This window comes from Anomaloglossus baeobatrachus, chromosome 7, assembly GCF_048569485.1.
Source record: "Anomaloglossus baeobatrachus isolate aAnoBae1 chromosome 7, aAnoBae1.hap1, whole genome shotgun sequence".
Lineage (NCBI taxonomy): Eukaryota > Metazoa > Chordata > Amphibia > Anura > Aromobatidae > Anomaloglossus > Anomaloglossus baeobatrachus.
In genome coordinates, this window is record NC_134359.1 from 183,659,589 (window position 1) to 183,683,412 (window position 23,824).

Here is a 23,824-nt window from a genome sequence, read left to right on the forward strand (position 1 = left end):
GTCTTTTATTTCCAGCACACTGATTGGTATGTCCAGAGGATTTTGGAAGTCTTTGTCTCCTCCATGTCCCTGAGTTTAGTGGTTAGGTGCTCCTGTTCTGGAGTTAGGTCTTCTTCTGGTATATTCTTGTAGAGGCCTTTAAAGTAGCTGTGCCAGATGTTGCCATTTTGGATGTGGAGGGTGCTATGCTTGGACTTCGTGCCAATATGACTCCAGGTTTTCCAGAATGAGTTGTCCTGGAGGGAGTCCTCAAGCTTCTGTAGTTCTTGGGAGATGTGCCTCTTTTTTTTCTCCTTGAGAATGCGCTTGTATTGCCTCTGTAGGGTGTCATGAGCTGCTCTTAGGTCCCTGTTTTTGGGGTCTCTGTGTTTTTGGTTTGAGGCTACCCTTAGGGAGTTGCGTAGTGACTTGCATTCTTTGTCGAACCATTTTTGGCCTGGTTTGTTTGAAGGTTTCTTGGGGTTGGTCTTTCTGACACCTGCTAACTCTGCCATGATATATAGGATGTTGTTAAAGTCATTCACTTCCCGGTTGACTCCTTGCTGGTTTGATGTATAGCGTCTTGTGTTGAAATTTACAAGTAGCTCTTGGATCTCGGTTCTGTTGCTCATGTTGGTGTATTCAGTGGATAACTGTTTAGGCCACCTGTAGGATGGTGTCAGGTTGTGGAGACCGGTCAGGTGGGGCTTATCTGTGTATTGCTTGTCCGTGGATCTCATGTACAGCAGTGTCTGGTTGTGGTCTGACAGGTGAGTTTCGGGGGTGACTATGAAGGCATTTATTTTTGCTGGGTCCATGTCTGTTATTGCATAATCCACCACACTGCTGCCAATGTGGGAGTTTAGTGTAAATCTCCCTAATGAGTCCCCCCTGATGCGCCCGTTCACTATATATAACCCCAAGCTGCGACACAGGTTCAACAGGGTTCTGCCGCTTTTATTCACCACTCTGTCAAAGCTGTTTCTTGCTGTCTGTACTGAGTCACTGTACTGAGTCACTGTAGAAGGGCCCCTCTCCCATTACATACAGTTAGGTCCAGAAATATTTGGACAGTGACACAATTTTCGCGAGTTGGGCTCTGCATGCCACCACATTGGATTTGAAATGAAACCTCTACAACAGAATTCAAGTGCAGATTGTAACGTTTAATTTGAAGGTTAGAACAAAAATATCTGATAGAAATTGTAGGAATTATACACATTTCTTTACAAACACTCCACATTTTAGGAGGTCAAAAGTAATTGGACAAATAAACCAAACCCAAACAAAATATTTTTATTTTCAATATTTTGTTGCGAATCCTTTGAAGGCAATCACTGCCTTAAGTCTGGAACCCATGGACATCACCAAACGCTGGGTTTCCTCCTTCTTAATGCTTTGCCAGGCCTTTACAGCCGCAGCCTTCAGGTCTTGCTTGTTTGTGGGTCTTTCCGTCTTAAGTCTGGATTTGAGCAAGTGAAATGCATGCTCAATTGGGTTAAGATCTGGTGATTGACTTGGCCATTGCAGAATGTTCCACTTTTTTGCACTCATGAACTCCTGGGTAGCTTTGGCTGTATGCTTGGGGTCATTGTCCATCTGTACTATGAAGCGCCGTCCGATCAACTTTGCGGCATTTGGCTGAATCTGGGCTGAAAGTATATCCCGGTACACTTCAGAATTCATCCGGCTACTCTTGTCTGCTGTTATGTCATCAATAAACACAAGTGACCCAGTGCCATTGAAAGCCATGCATGCCCATGCCATCACGTTGCCTCCACCATATTTTACAGAGGATGTGGTGTGCCTTGGATCATGTGCCGTTCCCTTTCTTCTCCAAACTTTTTTCTTCCCATCATTCTGGTACAGGTTGATCTTTGTCTCATCTGTCCATAGAATACTTTTCCAGAACTGAGCTGGCTTCATGAGGTGTTTTTCAGCAAATTTAACTCTGGCCTGTCTATTTTTGGAATTGATGAATGGTTTGCATCTAGATGTGAACCCTTTGTATTTACTTTCATGGAGTCTTCTCTTTACTGTTGACTTAGAGACAGATACACCTACTTCACTGAGAGTGTTCTGGACTTCAGTTGATGTTGTGAACGGGTTCTTCTTCACCAAAGAAAGTATGCGGCGATCATCCACCACTGTTGTCATCCGTGGACGCCCAGGCCTTTTTGAGTTCCCAAGCTCACCAGTCAATTCCTTTTTTCTCAGAATGTACCCGACTGTTGATTTTGCTACTCCAAGCATGTCTGCTATCTCTCTGATGGATTTTTTCTTTTTTTCAGCCTCAGGATGTTCTGCTTCACCTCAATTGAGAGTTCCTTAGACCGCATGTTGTCTGGTCACAGCAACAGCTTCCAAATGCAAAACCACACACCTGTAATCAACCCCAGACCTTTCAACTACTTCATTGATTACAGGTTAACGAGGGAGATGCCTTCAGGGTTAATTGCAGCCCTTAGAGTCCCTTGTCCAATTACTTTTGGTCCCTTGAAAAAGAGGAGGCTATGCATTACAGAGCTATGATTCCTAAACCCTTTCTCCGATTTGGATGTGAAAACTCTCATATTGCAGCTGGGAGTGTGAACTTTCAGCCCATATTATATATATAATTGTATTTCTGAACATGTTTTTGTAAACAGCTAAAATAACAAAACTTGTGTCACTGTCCAACTATTTCTGGCCCTGACTGTATGTATTTCCGTCAGGTGACAGGTAGTCCTTCTCTGTACCCGTCCTGGCATTGAGGTTTCCGCAGATAAGAACTCTGCCCTTGGACTGGAATTGGGCTACCTCCCTCCGTAGGTCCTCATAGATGTCCGGCTTATAGTATGGGGATTCTGATGGAGGAATGTAGGCTGCGCAGAGGTAGATGTCCTGCTGAGAGGTGAGGATGGAGCTACCTATCCTCATCCAGATATGGCTTTCTCCTCTTTTTACTGCCTTGATGTGATCTTTAATCTCCTCCTTGTACCATATTAGTATTCCCCCTGAACAGCGGCCCTGTATGGTGTTCTTGTTTTTCTGGGCAGAGACAGAAAATTCCCTATATCCTATGGGTGCCAGGGATTCCTCCTCTGTCCGTACCCATGTCTCCAGAAGGATCTGGATGTTAATGTTCTTTAGAATTTGTTTGAAGTCTGGGTCATTTGTCTTGGACCCAAAAGCTGAGGCATTCAATCCTTGAATGTTCCAGCTACTGATAACTAAGGATGTCATATTTGGTCGATATACCTTATAATGAAGAAAGATTTTCATAGGACATAACAGGTTCTTGTGGTAGAGGGTTTGGCTGGCATGTGTTAAGGGTGTCTCATGAGTTGGCCGCACAATGTTTTGAGCAATGTCCTTATTTCTGTCATGTCACTGTTCACTGTTGTTTTGTAAGGCCATTGTGGGGCATGTGGTCTCCTGTGCCCTCTCTGTGGACTCTCTCTGGGGTTTGCTGTGTGTTGCCATTGTGGGGCATGTGGTCTCCTGTGCACTCTCTGTGGACTCTCACTATGGGTTGCTGTGTGTTGCCATTGTGGGGCATGTGGTCTCCTGTGCCCTCTCTGTGGACTCTCTGGGGTTTGCTGTGTGTTGCCATTGTGGGGCATGTGGTCTCCTGTGCCCTCTCTGTGGATTCTCTCTGGGGATTGCTATGTGTTGCCATTGTGGGGCATGTGGTCTCCTGTGCACTCTCTGTGGACTCTCACTATGGGTTACTGTGTGTTGCCATTGTGGGGCATGTGGTCTCCTGTGCCCTCTCTGTGGATTCTCTCTGGGGATTGCTATGTGTTGCCATTGTGGGGCATGTGGTCTCCTGTGCACTCTCTGTGGACTCTCACTATGGGTTACTGTGTGTTGCCATTGTGGGGCATGTGGTCTCCTGTGCCCTCTCTGTGGATTCTCTCTAGGGATTCCTGTGGGCTGCATCTGTTTGGTGGGTGTCTTGGAGGTCTGTTTAGAACTATATCCTTGAGCTCTTTTGCTAGATGGCTAACCCCTTGTTTATTGAGGTGTTTATCATCATATAGGTGATGGAGCGTTATTTCGGGGTGGATTGCCAGCTGTATATTTGGTGTTAAGGCGATACTGGCGGCCAGCTCTGAGTTGATTTGCTGGGTTACCTCTTGGCTTATTTCTTTCCTAGGAAGCAGGGCAGACAGGATTATTTTGGTTCTGGGGAATTTTTGCTGGGCTGCTATAGCGAGTTTTGATAGGTCCTGAGTGACTGTCTCTTGATGGATATTGTTTGTGCCACTGTGTAGTATGAGGTGTGTGGGCTCTGTGAAGTATGGGTTACTGATCACCTTCTGTGCTTGTGGGATTGTTGAACAGCGGATTTTTGTGACTCGTGCTCCTGGGAACAGTCTCTTAGTGTCCAGGTATTTTCCGTTTGAGTTTATTAGCACGATGTCGGGGCCTGATGTTCTATTTGGGCCATTTGCTTTTTGTGTGCCGTTGGGTCCTTGAGGGATGGTTGCCCTGGGCGGCTGTAGTAATGGGGCCATATTTTTGTTTCTGGGAGTGAGGATACAGTTTTCCTTTGTAGGGTTGTTGGTTTCCCTGTTTTGCTGTATGGGAGTTTGCTGTATTTTTATTGCTGGTATTGTTTCAGTCTGGGTGGGGCTGTTCCTGGTCTGTGGTATGTCAGGCATTGGGGTAGTTGGTGCATGCATCAGTTTTGGGCTATTATTTATATTTTGAGATCATGTGTCCATGCTTTGTTGCAGATTTAATGATTTTAACTGGGATATTTCTTCTTTGAGGATTGAGTTTTCTTCCTGCAGCCTTTATAGTGACCTTTGCATTTCACACAAGTCTGTCTTCAGCTTTGATATTTCCAATTTCAGGTGGTCATTTGCATTTTTCTCACCTTGGCTTATTTGAAAATCCTCTTTGAATTGGGTAAACTCACTTTCTAATTGGGACAGGCAGTCTCTGAGTATATCCATGGGGGGTTGTGATGTAGATGTTGCTGGTGCATAGCTTGGGACCCTGGCTGCTGTGGTCTGGCCAGGAGTGGTTATGCCTCCTCTCAGGGTTTGTACTTCGGTCCTAATATGCCTGAATTGTTGTAAAAATTCCTCCAGTTTTTGATTTGTTCCTTGTACCACGATAGTTCCATTATTATAAATGTTTATGGAGAGATTAAAAGTCTCAGAGTCCTCCTCGTCCTGTACTCTAATTTGTTTACCCCTGTTAATGCCCCGTGTTTTCACATTCTTGTAATGTTTTCTGAGAGTCTGGGCCCAGGCTTCATGATGTCCTGAGTAAAATAACACATTTGTTTTTTCCCCCTCTTCGTTAAAGTCTATTAGTAGTGTCTCTGGTTTCTTCTTTAGGGTAAGTTCACACAGTGCGTTTTTCGCGGCGTTTTTGCGCAGTTTTCGGGTGCGTTTTTGCTCAGAAAACTGCATGACTTTGCTTCCCCAGCAAAGTCTATATGTTTTCATTTTTGCTGTCTGCACACAGCGTTTTTTTTCAGCTGCGTTTTTGTGGTGCTACAAAAACGCAGCATGTCAATTATTCCCGCGTTTTTCACTGCGCTTTTCATCCATTGAGTGCAATGGGCTGTTGAAAGACGCAAATAGGTGCGTTTTGGTGCGTTTTAGTGCATTTCTAAGACCAAAAACGCAGCTATAAACGCAGGAGGTGGGTAGTAAAGTGACGTGTACAGGAAGAGGATTCCTTCTGTCAGTAAACACAGAAACGTGAATCTTCCCGGTACGGTCACCGCCGCTTCCACCTCCGGTCCTGTGCATGTATGCTGCCGTGCGGCGCCATGTCTTGGCGGGAGGTGGAAGCGGCTGCGAAAACAAAAGTTAACAGTAGAAAAAAAAAAGTCATACTCACCTGTCTGCAGACTCCCGGAGCCATGCCCGCTCCCATCTCCTCCCGGTACCGCCGCTCCGGGTGTGTGCAGTCTCCCCGGGTACGTATGCCTGCAAAATGCAGGACCTGGCGATGGATCACCTGATGCAGTCACCTGACGCGTCAGCTGATCGTATGTCTCGGGCTAACGCCGGCGCCCGGCCGATTATCAGCGGATGCGTCAGGAGACTTCATCCTTGATTACCGGCAGCTGCTGCAGTGATCGGACGGGATCAGACTCCTCCAATCGCTCTAGGAGCTGCCGGTAATCAGCACATAAGTGAGTATTTTTTTTTTTTTGCACCGATGCATCAGCTGATTGTATAAACGGCTTTTATACAATCAGCTGATGTGTGATGTGCTTCAGGCACTTGATCCTGACACATCATCTGATCGCTTTGCCTTCCAGCAAACCGATCAGATGATATTGAATCCGGATTGGACGACGCGGGACCCTTGACCCAGGATTACTGCGGAGGGAGGTTCTTTATTTCAATAAAGATGGAGTCACTAATTATGTTGTGTTTTATTTCTAATAAAAATATTTTTCTGTGTGTTGTGGTTTTTTTATCTTTACTAGAAATTCATGGTGGCCATGTCTAATATTGGCGTGACACCATAAATTTAGGGCTTAGGGCCAGCTGATAATATACAGCTAGCCCTAACCCCATTATTACCCAGTGAGCCACCCGGCATCAGTGCAGCTGAAGAGTTGGATACAGCGCCAGAAGATCGTGCTTCTATGAAAGCACCATTTTCTGGGATGGCTGCGGACTGCAATTCGCAGCTGGGGTGCCCAGAAAGCATGGGCACCCTGCACTGTGGATTCCAATCCCCAGCTGCCTAGTTGTACCCGGCTGGACACAAAAATTAGGTGAAGCTCACGTCATTTTTTTTTTTTTAATTATTTCATGAAATTCATGAAATAATTAAAAAAAAAAGGGCTTCTCTATATTTTTGGTTCCCAGCCGGGTACAAATAGGCAGCTGGGGGTTGGGGGCAGCCCGTACCTGCCTGCTGTACCCGGCTAGCATACAAAAATATGGCGAAGCCCACGTCATTTTTTTTGTTGGGGGGGGGGGGGGCAAAGAAATCCTGCATACAGTCCTGGAAGGAGGATGCTGAGCCTTGTAGTTCGACAGCTGCTGTCTGCTCTCCTGCATACACTATTGGATGGAGGATGCTGAGCCTTGTAGGTGTGCTCCCCCTGACTCTCCAGCATACAGTCCCGGATGGAGCATGCTGAGCCTTGTAGTTCTGAAGCTGCTGTCTGCTCTCCTGCATACACTAGTGGAGAATGAAGAACATATTGAAGAAGGCAATGACATCAGACCTTTTATTGTTCACTGATAAAAAACGCATAAAGACGCAGTGAGCAAAAACGCAGCAAAAAAACGCACCAAATCGCGGCAAAACGCGTGCGTTTTTTGCCGCGTTTATTTGACGCGGGTGCGTTTTTTGCCGCAAAAACGCACAAAAACGCAGCGTCACAAAAACGCAGTGTGTGAACCTAGCCTTATGTTGTCCAGTTTTATTGCTTTTCTGGCTTTTTTGGATCTGGCATTCTCAGGGAAGCTTATCAGTAATGTGTCAGGCCCCTTGTTGGCTCCAAGAGAAACCAAGGAAAAAAAATGTGAAAAAATACCCTGCTGTAACTAAATAAAAGCATAGTGCATATAAACATAGGGTACTTAGTAAACACTGTTTTTGATTAAAAAAAAGCATAAAGCTATCCCACCAACGCCAAGGTGTACCCAGTTGGGATAGTACCTACACTCTCTAATATTAAAACCTTACCATGGGTCTAAAATAGGCCTCAATGTGGCTAAGGGCTGAGAGCGACCGGGTCCCAACAGGACACACACAGTCAGGGGGATTCACAGAATGAAATGTCCAGCTCACTGAGAAGGGGGCCACTCCCTGTTTGTACTGAATACATATTTGTTTTTATGTAGTTTTTTTCCCTTGTTGGCTCCGGCTGCTGGCTCTGGGTCACTCTCCTTGCTTACAGTGCAATCCCCATGGTTTTTCATTTTAAAAGTCTTTTATATTCTCCAATATATTGCCTAATGTGTAATAAACAGTCTATTGTTATCTTAGCAGTGTGTTGACGTGAAGCCCTTACCTTGGGGATGCGCTGTGCTAGGTTAGGGTTTGGTCGTTTTCAGTTGATTTGATTTCCACTAGGTGATCTGTTCCTGCTTTGTATCTTGATTTTACTTGTCTTGTCTTGGCTTAAAATCTTTAAAATCCTTTCCGACGTGCTTAGTATGCCATCATGTCTGTGAATTTCTGGGATATGTCCTCTAATCTGTTCATTATAACGTATAAACTTAGATTTGATCAGGAGCTCATGTTTAGTGTCCTGCTCATCTGTTACCAACTGCCATATCCATCTATTATCTATCAATCTATTATCTATCTATTCATTATCTATCAATCTATTATCTTATTATATATCCATAAGCTATCCATATATTATCCATCCATCTATTATCTATCCATCTATTAGCTATCCATCTATTAGCTATTAATCTATTACCTATCCATCTATTATCTATATATCCATCTATTATCTAATCTAACCAACTATTATCTAATCAAATCAAATAAGATTTATTGGCAGGACCAAATACAAATTAGTTTTGCCAAAGCAAGTGTACAATAGGGACTGGGGCTGTGGAGATGGTGGGTGGGGACTGTAGGTAGGATGGATGGGGCATGTCCAGGGTGGGGACTATAGGAAGAATGGATGGGGTACATCTAGGGTGGGGACGTTGGGGCTATGGAAGTCCATGGCTTATGATGGGGCATATCCAGGGTGGGGTCTGGGGGGGCCACATCTGGGATGGGGGGGCTATGGAAGTCCATGGTTTATCATAGTTCTCTTTCTCAAAGTCTATGACATTCGCTCACATACCGCGCTGCTATCTCCACTGCGCTCTCTTCTTCCCCCAGCAGGATATATATTTTCTCTTCCTGCCTCATGGAGCTGAAATCCGGAAAGAGATGGGAGAGTCTCCTGAAGTGAGTGTCCCTCACTGCTGAGTACTTGGTGCAGTATAGCAGGAAGTGGGTTTCATCCTCCAGGGCTTCCAGATCACAGTGTTGGCACAGTCTGTCCTCCCTGGACTTGTAGCTCTGCTCGTCTCGGCCGGATTCGATGGCTAGACTGTGGGCACTGAGTCTATATCGGCTCAGGGTCCTGCGGTCTCTGGGATCCGGGAGTTTTTCCAGATATGGGGCCAGTCTGTAGTCTCTCTGTAGTCTCTGGTACGTGGTCAGTTTCTGTAAGGTGTTGATGTCGGTCCTCCAGTCATTGACATACCTCTCCTGGCCCTCGTCAACCATCTTCCTGATTCTGGTTCTTGTCAGGCTGCGGTGATTGGTTATTTTGTCCAGTTGGGTTTGGGAGAGCTGTGCCAGGGGTCCTGGTTCATCTGGCCCACGTATATATATCAGAGCTTTGTGGTGATGGGAGCTTGGATTGCTATTCTGTAGGTGAGCCTGAAATGATAGTGACCTCTTTAGAGCTGCTTGGTGTAGAGGGAATCTGCCCAGTTCAGCTCGACAGGCGCTGTTGGAGGTGCTTCGATGGACCTGGAGAAGGTGCTTACAGAATTCCAGGTGGAATATTTCTGTTGGGCTGGAATCCCACCTTGACCAATCTGGGTAAGTGTGAGGGCCCCAGACTTCGCTGCCATACAGGAGGAATGATGGAATCGAAGATTTTTAGCCAGACCCTCACTGGTGGCTTCAGATGATACAATTTCCTTCGGATGGCATAAAAGGTTTTGCAGGCCTTGTTTTTCAGGGTCTCAATGGCTTGTTTGAAGCTCCCTAACTGGTGAATTTCCAGGCCCAAGTAGGTGTATTTGTCTGTTCCTGTAAGAGTGCAGTTGTTTAGGACAAAAGAAGGATGCTGGTCAAATCTTTTTCTCTTCTGGAACACCATGATGTTGGTTTTCTTTAGATTGATCGGTAGTGCCCATGTGGAGCTGAATTTCTCCAAGATTTGTAGGTTGTCTTGGAGACCTTTCTCGGTTTGTGACACCAGCAGTAGGTCATCTGCATAGAGCAAGAATTTCACCTGGGCATCATGGAGTGTGAGACCTGGAGCAGGTGAAGATTCCAGAGCAGTAGCCAGCTCATTGATGTAAATATTGAATAGCGTTGGACTTAGGCTGCAGCCCTGTCTGACTCCTCGGCTCTGCTGGAAATAAGCCGTTCTTCTACCGTTCACACTCACACTGCAGAGGTTCTCGGTGTAGGAGCTTTTGATGACATCGTAGGTATTTCCTCCTATTCCGCTTTCCAGCATTTTTAAGAACAAGCCCGGGTGCCACACTGAGTCAAAGGCCTTTTTAAAGTCTACAAAGCAGGCGTATATCGTCCCATGCTTCGTATTGTGGACGTGGCTCTGAATGAGACTGTGCAGGGTGTAGATGTGGTCCATGGTGCGGTGGTTTGGCACGAACCCTGCTTGGCTTTTGCTCAGGACATTGTGCTCGGTAAGGAAACTGATGACCTTTTTGTTTAGGATGCTGTTGAACAGTTTTCCCAAGTTACTGCTGACACATATGCCTCTGTAGTTGGCAGGGTCATACCTGTCCCCACTCTTGTGGATCGGTGTAATGAGTCCTTGGTTCCAGGTACGAGGGAAGTAACCAGCATTCAGCACAATGTTGAACAGTTTAACCATTGCAGCTTGAATTTCTGGTGGGCTGTACTTCAACATCTCTGGGGGGATTCCATCCAGACCACTAGATTTTTTTTACACTTTATGGAAGTGATTTTATCTGTAACTTCCTGTAATGTAATTAGTGTGTCTAGTGGGTTTTGGAAATTTTTTATTTTCTCCTCCATTGCTTTTAGTTTTATGTTATGTTTTCCTACTCTTGGCTTAATCTTTCTTTTGGGATATCTTTGTAGAGGTCTCTGAAGTACTGGAGCCAGATGTTGCCATTTTGTATATGGGTGTCATTCTTTTTCTTGCTCTTCGTGTCCATGTGGTTCCATATTTCCCAGAAGTTGTTGTCTTGGAGGGCGTCTTGGAGTTGGCCAAGTTTGGTAGAGATGTAGCTCTGCTTCTTCCTCCTGAGGATGGTTTTGTACTGCTTTTGTATGGTGTCATAGGCTTCCCTCAGGTCTGGGTTGTTGGGGTCTCTGTGTTTATTGTTTGAGGCTGTTCTCAGGGTCTTTCGAACGGCTTTACACTCTTTGTCAAACCGACCATTGATCTGCTTTTCTTTTGGCCTCTTGTAGTTAACTTGTTTGAGGTCGGACAATTTGGCCATGGTGTGGAATATTTTGTTGAGGTCTTTTGCAGCTTGGTTCACTCCTTCTGGGTTTGACTTATACTTGTAGCTGTAGAGGTTGTGGAGCATCTCCTGTATTTTGGGTCTGTTGGGAGCCTCTTTATATTTTATTTCTTACGTCTTGGACCATTTATAGGATGGAGGTCAGTTGTAGAGGCTGCTCTGCTGTGACTTTTGTGTGGATGGTTTCTCTGTAGATTTCATGTACAGGAGAAGTTGGCTGTGGTCTGACAGGTGCGTTTGTGGGATGACTATGAAGGCACTAATATTTGCCGGGTCCATATTTGTAATGGCGTAGTCTACTACACTCCTTCCTACATGGGAGTTTAGTGTATGTCTTCCCAGTGAGTCTCCCTTTGTACGTCCATTAAGAATATGAAGACCTAAACTTTTACATAAGTTCAGGAGCTTTTTGCCACTTTTGTTGACTGTACTGTCATAGCTGTTTCTCTCTGAGTGTTCTGAGTCGTGACTGTCATTCTCTGCCCCAAATATGTAGATGTTTCCATCTGTGGTCAGAAAGTCTTTTTCTCTCCCTGTTCTTGCATTGAGGTCTCCAAAGATGAGAACTTTGCCCAGGACCTGATAATGGGTGGCTTCTTGTAAGATCTCAAAGCTGTCTAGATTGAAGTAGGGGGACTCTGGCGGTGGTATATAGGTGGTGCAGAGGTAGACATCGGACTGAGAGGTGAGGATGGAGCTGCTGATTCTGATCCATAAGTGGCTGCCTCCTCTCTTCACTGGTGTGATGTACTGGTGGATCCATCTAATCTATCCATCTATTATCCATCTATCCGTTATCTATCCATCTATCCGTTATCTATCCGTTATCTATCCATCTATCCGTTATCTATCCATCTATTATCTATCCATTATCCGTCTAGTATCTATCCGTCTAGTATCTATCAAATCTATCCATATTGTGAGGTATCAACCGGCTGTATTACAAATGGCCGGTATGTTTTGCAGAAGCGTGGGTGCTCTGCAATGTGAAGCTGACTGGGACCTGTGGTTCCACAGGATTGCATTACATGCAGAGCCATGGAAGGGTGTGTGATGCTGCTGATTACACACTCCTTACCACCTGTGGGTGTGGCTCCAGGGGTTAAAGCAATCCTGTCTCTGAACCTGGGAGAAGTGTGTCTAGGGCAGTCTAGAGAGAGACTAGCTCTAGACTTCCAGCGTGTATGCTGGGAGAGAGTGAGGGAGAGCAGAGCCGAGAGTTCTGCATGAAGTGTGTCTAGGGCAGTCTAGAGAGAGACTGGCTCTAGATGTCCAGTGTGTGGACTGGAAACAAGTGAGAGCAGAGCCGAGAGCTCTGGGTGTTTCAGCCTGCATGGAGGCTGATCACAAGGCTCTGATATAGAGTCTGAGGTGAGTGCGGCCAAGCCAGGCCAGGGCTGTAGGGCCGAATCTCTCCAGGAGGAGAGACAGACAGGGGTCTGCAGAGGGCCCTGGGTGCTGGAAGGAACCTTGGCTAGAGTTGTACGCTGGCAGGAGCCAGAGAGTGGGGAAGTTGCTAAACTTCCATTATGGACTTATTATTTATGTTTGAGGGCAGTTTATGCTGAGTGTTTTTAAATAAACTGCCAGAATTTCTATGAAGAGACTGTGTACGTGTGTTGCTGAAGCTACCTCACACCGCTGCAAGCGAGTGAAACCCCCACGTTGCAGGGCGCAACGTTACAATATATTATCCGTCTAGTATCTATCCGTCTAGTATCTATCCGTCTAGTATCTATCCGTCTAGTATCTATCCGTCTAGTATCTATCCGTCTAGTATCTATCCGTCTAGTATCTATCCGTCTAGTATCTATTATCTATCCATCTATTATCTATTATCTATTCATCTATTATCTATCCATTATCTATTATCTATCCATCTATTATCTATCCATTATCTATCCATCTATTATCTATCCATTATCTATCCATTATCTCTCCATTATCTATCCATCTATTATCTATCCATTATCTATCCATTATCTATCCATCTATTATCTATCCATTATCTATTATCTATCCATCTATTATCTATCCATCTATTATCTATCCATTATCTATTATCTATCCATCTATTATCTACCCATCTATTATCCATCTATCCATTATCTAATCTATCCATCTATCATCCATCCATCCATCCAGCTTCAAGAGGAACCTCAAGACCCACCTCTTCCAACAAGCCTACAACCTACAATAGCCCTCAGCCCAGTAGACCACTGCGCAACCAGCTCTGTCCTCACCTATTGTACCATCACCCATTCCCTGTAGACTGTGAGCCCTCGCGGGCAGGGTCCTCTCTCCTCCTATACCAGTCTGTTTTGTACTGTTAGTGATTGTTGTACGTATACCCTCTCTCACTTGTAAAGCGCCATGGAATAAATGGCGCTTATAATAATAAATAATAATAATAATAATAATAATAATAATAATCCATCCATCTATCATCTATCCATCCATCCATCTATCATCTATCCATCCATCTATCCATCCATCCATCTATTATTACCCGTCCACTATCTACCCGTCTATCCGTCTATTATCTATCCAGCCGTCTATTATCTATCCAGCCATCTATTATCTATCCAGCCGTCTATTATCTATCCAGCCGTCTATTATCTATCCAGCCGTCTATTACGTATGCATCTATTATCTATCTATCTATTATCTATCTATCCATCTATTACCTATCCAACTATTATCTATCCATCTATTATCTATCTATCCATTATCTATCCATCTATCATCCAATCATCTATCCATCTATTATCTAACTATCCATCTATTATCTAACTATCCATCTCTCTATCTCTCTATCCCTCTATCCCTCTGTCTTTTATCTATCTATCTATCATTCTAGCTATCAGAAGGAAATTACACTTTTTTTTTTAATGTGCTATATTGCATTGAATGCATTAAAACACATGTACCAACCTGCGGCAAAACCACGGCAAACCGCGGTAAAACTGCATGCGGTTTTCGGGCGCTGTTTGCCGTGGTTTTTTTACCGCGGGTGAGGTAATCTTTCAGACCCTGCGGAATTTTCTTAAGAAAATTCCATTTTACAGTGCGCACAGGGCCTAACTCTTCAATATATCTCAGAGCTTATCTTTGCACTGCGTATCTTTGATACATTATATGCTTATGTACCTTATGTTAGAGATTGAAATTAAATGAAATTATGTATATTCTCCTCACGTCTTTTTTGTATATACTCACAAGATGACGCGTTTTGTAATTTCATTTTCTACTTTCAAAATTTTTATAGCACCTTGTGTTTATCGAACTATTATACATAAGAATATTTTGTGATAACATTATTACGGAGTCTATGCTGTCATATTGTTTAATTTTATCATTTTGTAGTACTGAAGGTCCTTCTTGACCTAAACATGTTTGATTTGGGATTGCAAGCACTTTATAATAAAAATCTCGATTTGTTTCACCATTTTGAATGCGGCCACAACATTTTGAAATTATGCTTGTGCTTTAGGTTCCCCCCCCTCCCCCCGTGCATTCCCCACCCATTTCCATTTTTTATGGTATTTTTTTGCAGGATGGGTCACAGTTTTTATTTTATTTTATTGGAGAACATATTACATATATATGTTTTGTAATCATTACCAAATATGTATTTTAATTTTTATGTGAAATGTTTATGCGCAAAATTTTATATTTAAGGCCAATTATATCAATGAAGATCAGAACTGTATTGTTAGATACTGTTTGTCCTTATTCGCTGTGTAATGAATGGCCTTTTTGTTTCCCTTTCAAACTTGCTAACCATGCTGTGGTGCAGTGAACACATGGAAACAGCGTGGGTGGGGAAAAACAGTTAGGGCTGCTTCTCACTTGCGAGTTTCTCGCAGTAGAGCAATGCGAGAAAAACTCGCATTGGAATCGGACACATGTTAGTGAATGATTCAGCTCTCATCTGCGATTTTTTTCTCAGTCCAAATCGGACTGAGAAAAAAATCGCAGCATGCTGCTTTTTTGCGAGTTTCTCGCACCATTTGTCCCAATGATTTCCTATGGAAGGGGATTAAAAGTAGGATCACACACGCGCACCAGCGTTCACATTTGCGAGTGTGGCAGTAACTTCGCTCATTAAATATTCAACAGATGAATGTGACATCACATTCCCAAAGGTAAATTAAATGACACATGTGTAATAGCTTTTATATAATTAAGATGTTGCAGGAAACTAGCATCGCAAACGCGACACACACGCGAGCAAAAAGCATCGCACTTGCGTTGCACTCGCACCTAACGTGAACTAAAATCAGCCGAGTATTTTTCAGCCCAGTCGGACCGATTTTACTCGCATAGATGTGTTTCCAGCCTTACAGGGGTTTTCCAATTGAAGGGAACCAATCACCAGCAATTTTGTATATAACCTAAAGCCTGTGCTATACTGGCACTATCAGGCTGATTCTCTACATAAATTTAGTGGTCAGCTCAGATGTTCAGGTTTTGAAATCCAAGAAAGTAAAGTTTAAAAAAACAGCAGCTACTCTTTACTTCCTCCGTGGCTCAGGAGATGCCGTATCATCAGATCATGTTACTGTATGGTCAGACAGAGCCATAGATGGCAGGAACACATAATCCTATATATCTCAGCACAGAAATTTAAAAAAAAAAAAAAAAAAAAAAACACATCCAATTCTGTAAATTCTTTTCTTCCAAGATCTTTTGATTAAATGAACTTTGTTAAAGGGAACCAATCACCAGGATTTTTGTATATAACCTAAAGCCAGTGCTATACTGGCACTATCAGACTGATTCTAAACATACCTTTACTGGTCAGCTCGGATATTTAGGTTTCTAAATCCAAGAAAGTAAAGTTTATAAAATCGGCAGCTTCTTGATTGACAGGAGCTGAGGAGCAGATAATATCTGGGGGGGAATATTCATAGTTACTCCCTCCCACTGTTATAACTAGCATAAGTAAATTTCTGTGCTGAGCTATATAGGATTATGTGTTCCTGCCGTGTACTGTTAATGGCCGTGACTGACCATAGAGTAACATGATCTGATGATACGGCATTTCCTGAGCCACGGAGGAAGTAAAGAGTATGCAGACATTACAGTATAGGATCGCATGGGAACATTTATATTAAAAAAAAAATAAATAAAAAAAAAAGGACGGGGAAATGTTTTAAGTCACAGCAAAAAAAAAAAAAAAAAACCAGGTATGATCCCGTGCTGTAATGTCTTTACACTTTTTTGCAGGAGCTGTAGTATGATCAGATCATGAATCTAGTTTATAAGATTCTCTCAGCACAGGAATCTATATTAGATTATATCATACACACACACACACAGTGTCTCCACACCCATATCCTGCTGAGAACGGCGGCATCTATAGGCATAGGAGTGGTGTCTAGGTATAGTAAAGTAGCCATGCGCTACACAATGAAACCACCTATAGCACCACCTGGTGGAAAACAACTGAATTAGCATTTTTATCTCAAAAACAGAACGAAATACAGAAAAAAAGTGAATTACAAAGTTGTAGTGCATCATCAATTCAATACGAATCGACACCTTGCATACAGAAAAGCTATGATTAGAACGTGTAAAGCGGGGAATTACCCTATTATGCAAATAAGTGTGCATCGGCATACCTGAAAAAATACTGTAGACTGCTAATAGTACATACTGTACAGTAAATGGGATTGTTCAAAGGGTTGCCCAACAGACCTCTTGTCACGCTGTTCTCTCCAGCGTGACTCATCCGTGTTTAAAAAAATCTCCTCTCTCCCACCTTTTTGTAGTTTATGTTCTTTATTTCATTTATTGAGTAAAGCATCGATTTGTGTACATTGTCACTAATACAGTATTTTGTTGTTGTTTTATGATTTTTGGCCAATTCATTTAAGCCGTTTTAATTTCCCATCCGATGTAATTATTGAGGGGGACATGTCTTTCCTATCCATCCCCCTTGGTTACGATTCCCATTAGTGAGCTTAGTGACAGTTAAGTGCTCTATTAGTTCGCGTCTCACAACGTCTCCATTTTGGAGATCGCAACCATACGTACGTGTGTTTTACACATTCTAATCATAGCCTTTCTGTATGTAAGGTGTCGATTTGTATTTAATTGATGATGCACTACAACTTTGTAATTCGCTTTTTTTCTGTAGCTCGTTCAGTTTTCGATATAAAAATGCTAACTCAGTTGTTTTCCACTAGGTGGCGCTATAGGTGGTTTCATTGCGCAGCGCATGGCTACTTTACTATACCTAGACACCACTTCTATGCCTATAGCTGCCGCCGTTCTCAAGTTAATGGCGGTGGACAGGATATGGGTGGACACACTGTACATACACACACACATATATAAATATATATAAATATATTATATATATATATATATATATAAATAATTACACATAAGTTCCACAATTGGCTATGTTTAAAAAAAAAAATATATATATATATATATAAAAATATATATATATATATAAATATATATAAAAATATATATATATATAAATATATATAAAAATATATATATATATATATATATATATATATATATATATATATATATATATATATATATTTATAAATAATTACACATAAGTTCCACAATTGGCTATGTTTAAAAAAAAAATATATATATATATATATATATATTTTAAACATAGCCAATTGTGGAACTTATGTCAAGATCTATTGATTGAAATGAACTGTAAAATTAACTGTTTGTGGAAAAAACCTTTAACCAATGAAAAAAATCCTAAAAATTCTTAAAATGCTCCCTTTAAATTCACAAGTTTGTTAAACATTGTGTGTAATGAATACTGACTTGATGTTGGTGTTGCAGATACCTTCTTTACAGTGCTCACTTTTATACATCTTACCTTTAGAATAGTGCATTTTATTTCCACCACTGTCCTTTTGTCGAGCAACTGCCATAGCTATGCCAACTGGTGGAATTCGAACTTCCACTTCCCCCTGTAAATGTAATGAATCCTTGACTTTATCCTTCGTGTTTTCAGGTCTATCTGGATCTTTTTTTACCGCTTTCTGTGACAAGCTGTGTACTTTAATATCTTTTAATTGAGTTTCATTTAACTTCATATTACCAAGACCACCAAAAGGACTTTTTCTGCCACTACAATGCCAAGAAGCAGTTTCTTTTTCAAAGTTTCCACTATAGGAAATAAGATTTTGCATGGCAGAGCACTCACAAGGGCCAGATAAATCTGTGGATTCTATGTTGGTTTTTCTAGCACCCAAAGTTTTAGCTTCAATACAAAGTTTAGTTATTTCCTCTTGTCCTGTGCTTATTTGGGTGTGTTGTGCTGCTAAAGAAGGAATCTGTAAATTGGAAATATTACTGGTTTTTAACTGCGTTACATTTTCTTCTGGATGCTTCACAACATTTTCGGCATCTTGTTGATGGGAATCAAATACAGACATCTTGCATGTTTCTTTCATACAATTTTCCTCCCCACAATGAAGAGGATCATCATTAAAGGCAAATATTTTTTTCTCAAAAGAGACCTTGCTATAATTCTTTGGAAGAGACCCTGAAACCCCTTGACCTTTTAAGGAGGAATTACAGCAAATCACAGATCCTTGCTCTCGATTACCATTTGGTCTTTTTGTTTCTTTTACCAATAACTCTTGAGAAATAGGAGAATGTAAAAACTGTGCCCTTTCCTCGGGATTTCTCATTTTTTTTCCAATAGGGTTTCTTGCTTGGATGCCAATATGTATACGATTGCCATGTTCATCAGAAGCAGAATCAATAACCGAAAAATTTGATGCTAATGTCTTTATCTCATTGGTAGGTTCCTTGGCATGCTGGATAATGCTGTACATGGAAGGGCTGACAGTCTGAGCAGGTGGAGTGGAGGCTAATTTACAGAAATCGTTTGCAGAGTGAGAGGACTGACACGTGCATTGTGGACTCACATTTTTATCTGGTGTCACAATGGAATCTCTAAATTTACATTGATTGGAGATCTGGCACATAGATCTTATATTGTCATCACATCTACTAGGTTGTTTGATATATTTATTGTCTGCAGAGGTAATAGGTATGGAGCATGATTCTCCACCATAACTACTCAAAAGTGACATTTGGAGGGGTTTGGCCTTTGTTTCAACATTTCCCGACCAGCGGTTTTTAATAAAATCTGATGTAAATGAAGAATGTTCCCCTTGTTTAGGTAATCTATGAAGGGTCATTTTCCTCTTCTCCTTTTCAGCTTTAAAGTCCAGCTCACGGTCACTTACGTCACTAGATTGTCTGTCTTCTGAAAATCTTCTATCTTTTTTTGCTGTGATCTGTAGGGAAGGAGTAAGAAAGATTTCACTTCTGAAAACTTCTTCTTTAGTATCTTTAGAAGTCTCCTTTGAATTTGTAAGTGAATGACAAACTGGACCATTTTCATGCAAGCTCTGTGTTGGATTAGCTGAGGACTTTAAAACAGATATTTGCGGAGGATATGTTGACTGATGACCAACAGGGCAAAACCCATCTAGGAAAAAAATTAAAATGATATATAAGCAAGAAAGCATGTATTTTAGGCTGACAGGATCTCTTTTCATTATGTGTAAATTATATACAAAGAAAATAGACAGCAAAGTCCCTATGAGACATTGATATGACAGATTGGTACAACCCATTTGCAACACCTTTCTAACTAGATTTCCGTAGTCTTAATACTTTAATATAGTACTTTCAATTGTAAGAAAAAAAAATTAAGTACTGTAAAATCTTCAACATGCTTTATGTAGATATGGTTTAAGAGTCTTCAGTTTCAGCGGTATACATACTGCCTTAGGTTACGTACATTACATTAAAAAGGTGGTCCACTACTCAGACAAACACTTCTTAATCTGAGTTTCATCCTTGTAAAATAATAACACTGTCATTCACCTCCGATGCCGGCACTGGCTTTCCCAGGCATTGCCTGACATTATGTCAAACAACTCCTGCAGCCTATAAAGGCTAGCTCCACAAGGCCAGTCACATCATGTCACACGATACCTGGGAGAAACAGCACTAACACCTGAGATGAGTATACGGGTTTGTGCACACGCAAGGCATGTGGTGCAAAAATGTCTGCACCATCTCTGCATTTCTTCTCAGAAAAAATGCTGCGGAAAATAGGTACATTTTGTTTATTTTTTTTTACATGCATTTTTGTTGCAGTTTATCCCCACACTTATCAGTATAAGTGTAATCTGCAGCAAAAAACGCTGGAAAAATTGACATGCTGCAGATTTAACATTTAACGCTGATGCAAATCTGTAAGAAAAAATAGGCAATCTGTGCATTGGACTTCAGTATTCTCATTCACTTTGGACTTTGAGATCTCATTTTATTGTTCTATTGAAAAAGTTCTTCTGTTCTTCGTCTATCAAATTGTCAGTAATAGATTTGAACAAATACGCAATCTCACTGACTAAAGGCCACGTCTCACTAAGCAACATCGCTAGCAACATCGCTGCTGAGGCACGACTTTTGTGACGCAACAGCGATGTTCCTAGTGATGTTGCTGTGTGTGACATCCAGAAACAACCTGGCCCCTGCTGTGAGGTCGCTGGTTGTTGCTGAATGTCCTGGACCATTTTTTAGTTGTTGCTCTCCCGCTGTGAAGCACACATCGGTGTGTGTGACAGCGAGCAAGCAACAACTGAATGTGCAATGAGCCGGCTTCTGTGGACGCTGGTAACAAAGGTAAATATCGGGTAACCAAGAAGCCCTTTCTTTGGTTACCCGATATTTACCTTCGTTACCAGCATCCACCACTCTCACGCTGTCAGTGCCGGCTCCCTGCTCCCTGCACACATAGCCACACTACACATCGGGTAATTAACCCGATGTGTACTCTGGCTAGGAGTGCAGGGAGCCAGCGCTAAGCGGTGTGCGCTGGTAACCAAGGTAAATATCGGGTTGGTTCCCCGATATTTACCTTAGTTATCAAGCGCAGCATCGCTTCCACACGTCACTGCTGGCTGGGGGCTGGTCACTGGTTGCTGGTCAGATCTGCCTGTTTGACAGCTCACCAGCAACCCGTATAGCGACGCTCCAGCAATCCCTGCCAGGTCAGGTTGCTGGTGGGATCGCTGGAGTGTCGCTTAGTGTGACGGTACCTTAAAGGTCGCTTTACATGCTACAACATATCTAACGATGTGTCGGCGGGGTCACGTCGTAAGTGACGCACAGCCAGCATCGTTAGTGGTGTTGTAGCGAGTGACAGCTACGTGCAACTGTGATTGAACGTAAAACCGTTCATCGCATACAAGTAGTTCCATTCCTAAATATTGCACGTCCGGTTGTTCAATGTTCCCGAGGTAGCACACATCGCAGTGTGCGACACCCCGGGAACGATGAACAGATCTTACCTGCGTCCCGCGGCTCCAACCGGCAATGCGGAAGGAAGGAGGTGGGCGGGATGTTTCTACAAATTGAACGTGCAGCACATACGATGGGGGCGTGTCACATCGCATACGATATCGTATGCTTAATTGAAAGGTGTAAAGCAGGCTTAATACATTTGAAGCATAAACAAATACCTTACATTTTATCAGATCGTGTAGTTTTACCTTTTTCTAAGTGGTGAAAAAAATGTCAGAAGTTTTTTCAAAAAAAATAACCGAGCTTGTGTCTCCATTTTCCGAGACCCGTAGCGTTCTCATTTTTTGGGATCTGGGGCTCAGTGACTGCTTACTTGTTTGCATCCTGAGCTGACAATTTTAATTATACTATTGTATTGTAGATGATATTGATTTCATCTGATACACCATTGTTAGTTACAATTTTGAATGGAAACTCCAAAACATGCAATATATCAAGAAAAACTGAGTCATATTCCAAGAATGTGAATAAAAAATTATCTTTATTGAACAATCATTAAAAGTCCAAAATATAAATATAAATATAAAAGGTAACGACAACATAGAAAGGGGAAGATAAAGTGCAGGGAAAAGGGCAAGCATGTACCACGGGATACAAAGGTAAGTCTTGGAGCACAGATGAATAAATGTATATATTGCACAAGCCCATGGAAAGAGTAGTTGGAGAAAAGTGCAGATATAAATATGTCTAGTCAAATTAATAATATTGCACTATGCCACATTAATTAGGAGGAAGCCATGTCAATAAATGACCAAACCATGTGTATAATCCTACATAGCCACATATCCTAACAGATGTAAAGATATAGTGTGGTATCCAGTGTGCAATACATGAGTAAATGTGTGACAGGTAATATAATACCAATCACTAGAGGGCAAATTAAATGCAGTAGTGTAAAGGTAGATCTCGCTCATTGATAGTAAAGATACCAGCTGGTAGATGCTGTCCAGGGGCCCCGACGCGTGATTCGCGTTGGGCTTCCTCGGGGGGCCATGCAAAAGCTGTGTGCCAAGGGCTTTATATATCCCAATATACCCGTGGGGTGAATATCGCTGCTAGCATATCTGTGACGCCCTGGACTAGCCAGGTAAGCCCTTGCACAACACCCATCCCCTAATAAGGTGACACCAGCCAACCAACAAAACTCTAGTCACCTCCCTCAGGGTTTGATGTTCACACCAGGGGGGCGGAGCCAGGCGGTTGGCCACGCTCACCATGGAGTTTACAGGCCCTGAGGCAGGAAAAAGCCGAGTAGTCTGTGATCGATTTGTGGAGTGGAGGAGTAAAGTTCAAGTGCAGACCTGTGTGCAGGTCTGCCACAGTCTAACACCGGGTGCTGGGTTGGAGCCCAGTCACCTTTGGCTAGGAGACAGACAGTGGTGGATATCTGCAGGAGCTGGGAAGACAGCCAGGTGGAACCGTAGGTAACCGGGACAGGGTAGTGGCCCGCCGGTACCAAATCGGGGAACCGACTGGAAACCGGAGCACACGTGGGGGTACTCAGACCCTGAAACGCGGTCCCGAAACTACTGGACCCAGTTAATTAACTGATTGAGGTCTGGACTTTAGGTCCTTTCCCACCTAAGTCCCGAAAGAAGGCAACAACCCACCGATTCCGGATAATGGCCACCGCTCAGACCAAGAGATCCAAAGGGCCAAGACCTGCGGGCAAACGGGCTCTCCCAACACGTAACGCTGGGGAGCGGACTCCCGTTGCTGATGCACGGGCTGCCCACAGCTACAGAAGGTGCAGGAGAAAGGCGAACACTACCAACCCGTTTAGGGGACAAGAAGCAGCCGGCTGCGGGCACTGATCATCATACTTTTGGTTTACCAGAGACTCCCGTGTATCTGTCAGAGTGAGTACCACTGTGCCCTCGGGCTACGCATCGTCCTGCCCCGCCGGGCACAGACATCGCATTCACCAAATTGGGTCCCGGGGCCACCACCCCTGCCCACGGAGGGGTTAACACCAAAAGCTGCATCAACATCTTCCCTGGGGTGCCTAGTAAACAGCAGCGGTGGTGCCTACATTCACCACAACCCGTGGGTGGCGTCACGAACTTTAATCTAAAAACCCCCTTCAAAGCGCCAGCGCCTTGCAGAGCGAAGTGACCCTCGGTCCGGAGGCGCTCGAGCCACCGACACACGATCCCGGATCCGAGCGGCTCGGCTGTGGCCGAGCGCGGGGCGGTACACATGCGCAACGCGAACGGACGTCGTAGACATCACTTCTAGCTTCACGATGATGACATGGCCTCCTCGTAATATATGTG

The 23,824-nt window shown here is 43.1% G+C and overlaps 1 protein-coding gene across 5 annotated transcripts in view; it reads right to left on the reverse strand.

The window, feature by feature from the left end:
• TNRC18 (trinucleotide repeat containing 18) overlaps positions 1–23,824 on the reverse strand; it is a 1,341,710-nt gene that overhangs the window by 1,142,036 nt on the left and 175,850 nt on the right. For 4 of the 5 annotated variants that reach the window (XM_075317829.1, XM_075317828.1, XM_075317827.1 and 1 more), the window contains exon 2: positions 18,034–19,662. The exons of the other annotated variant lie outside the window; for it this stretch is intronic. In XM_075317829.1, the coding sequence (XP_075173944.1) occupies positions 18,034–19,662 (1,629 nt within the window). The remainder of the gene's footprint in view (positions 1–18,033; positions 19,663–23,824) is intronic. 5 annotated transcript variants of the gene reach the window in all.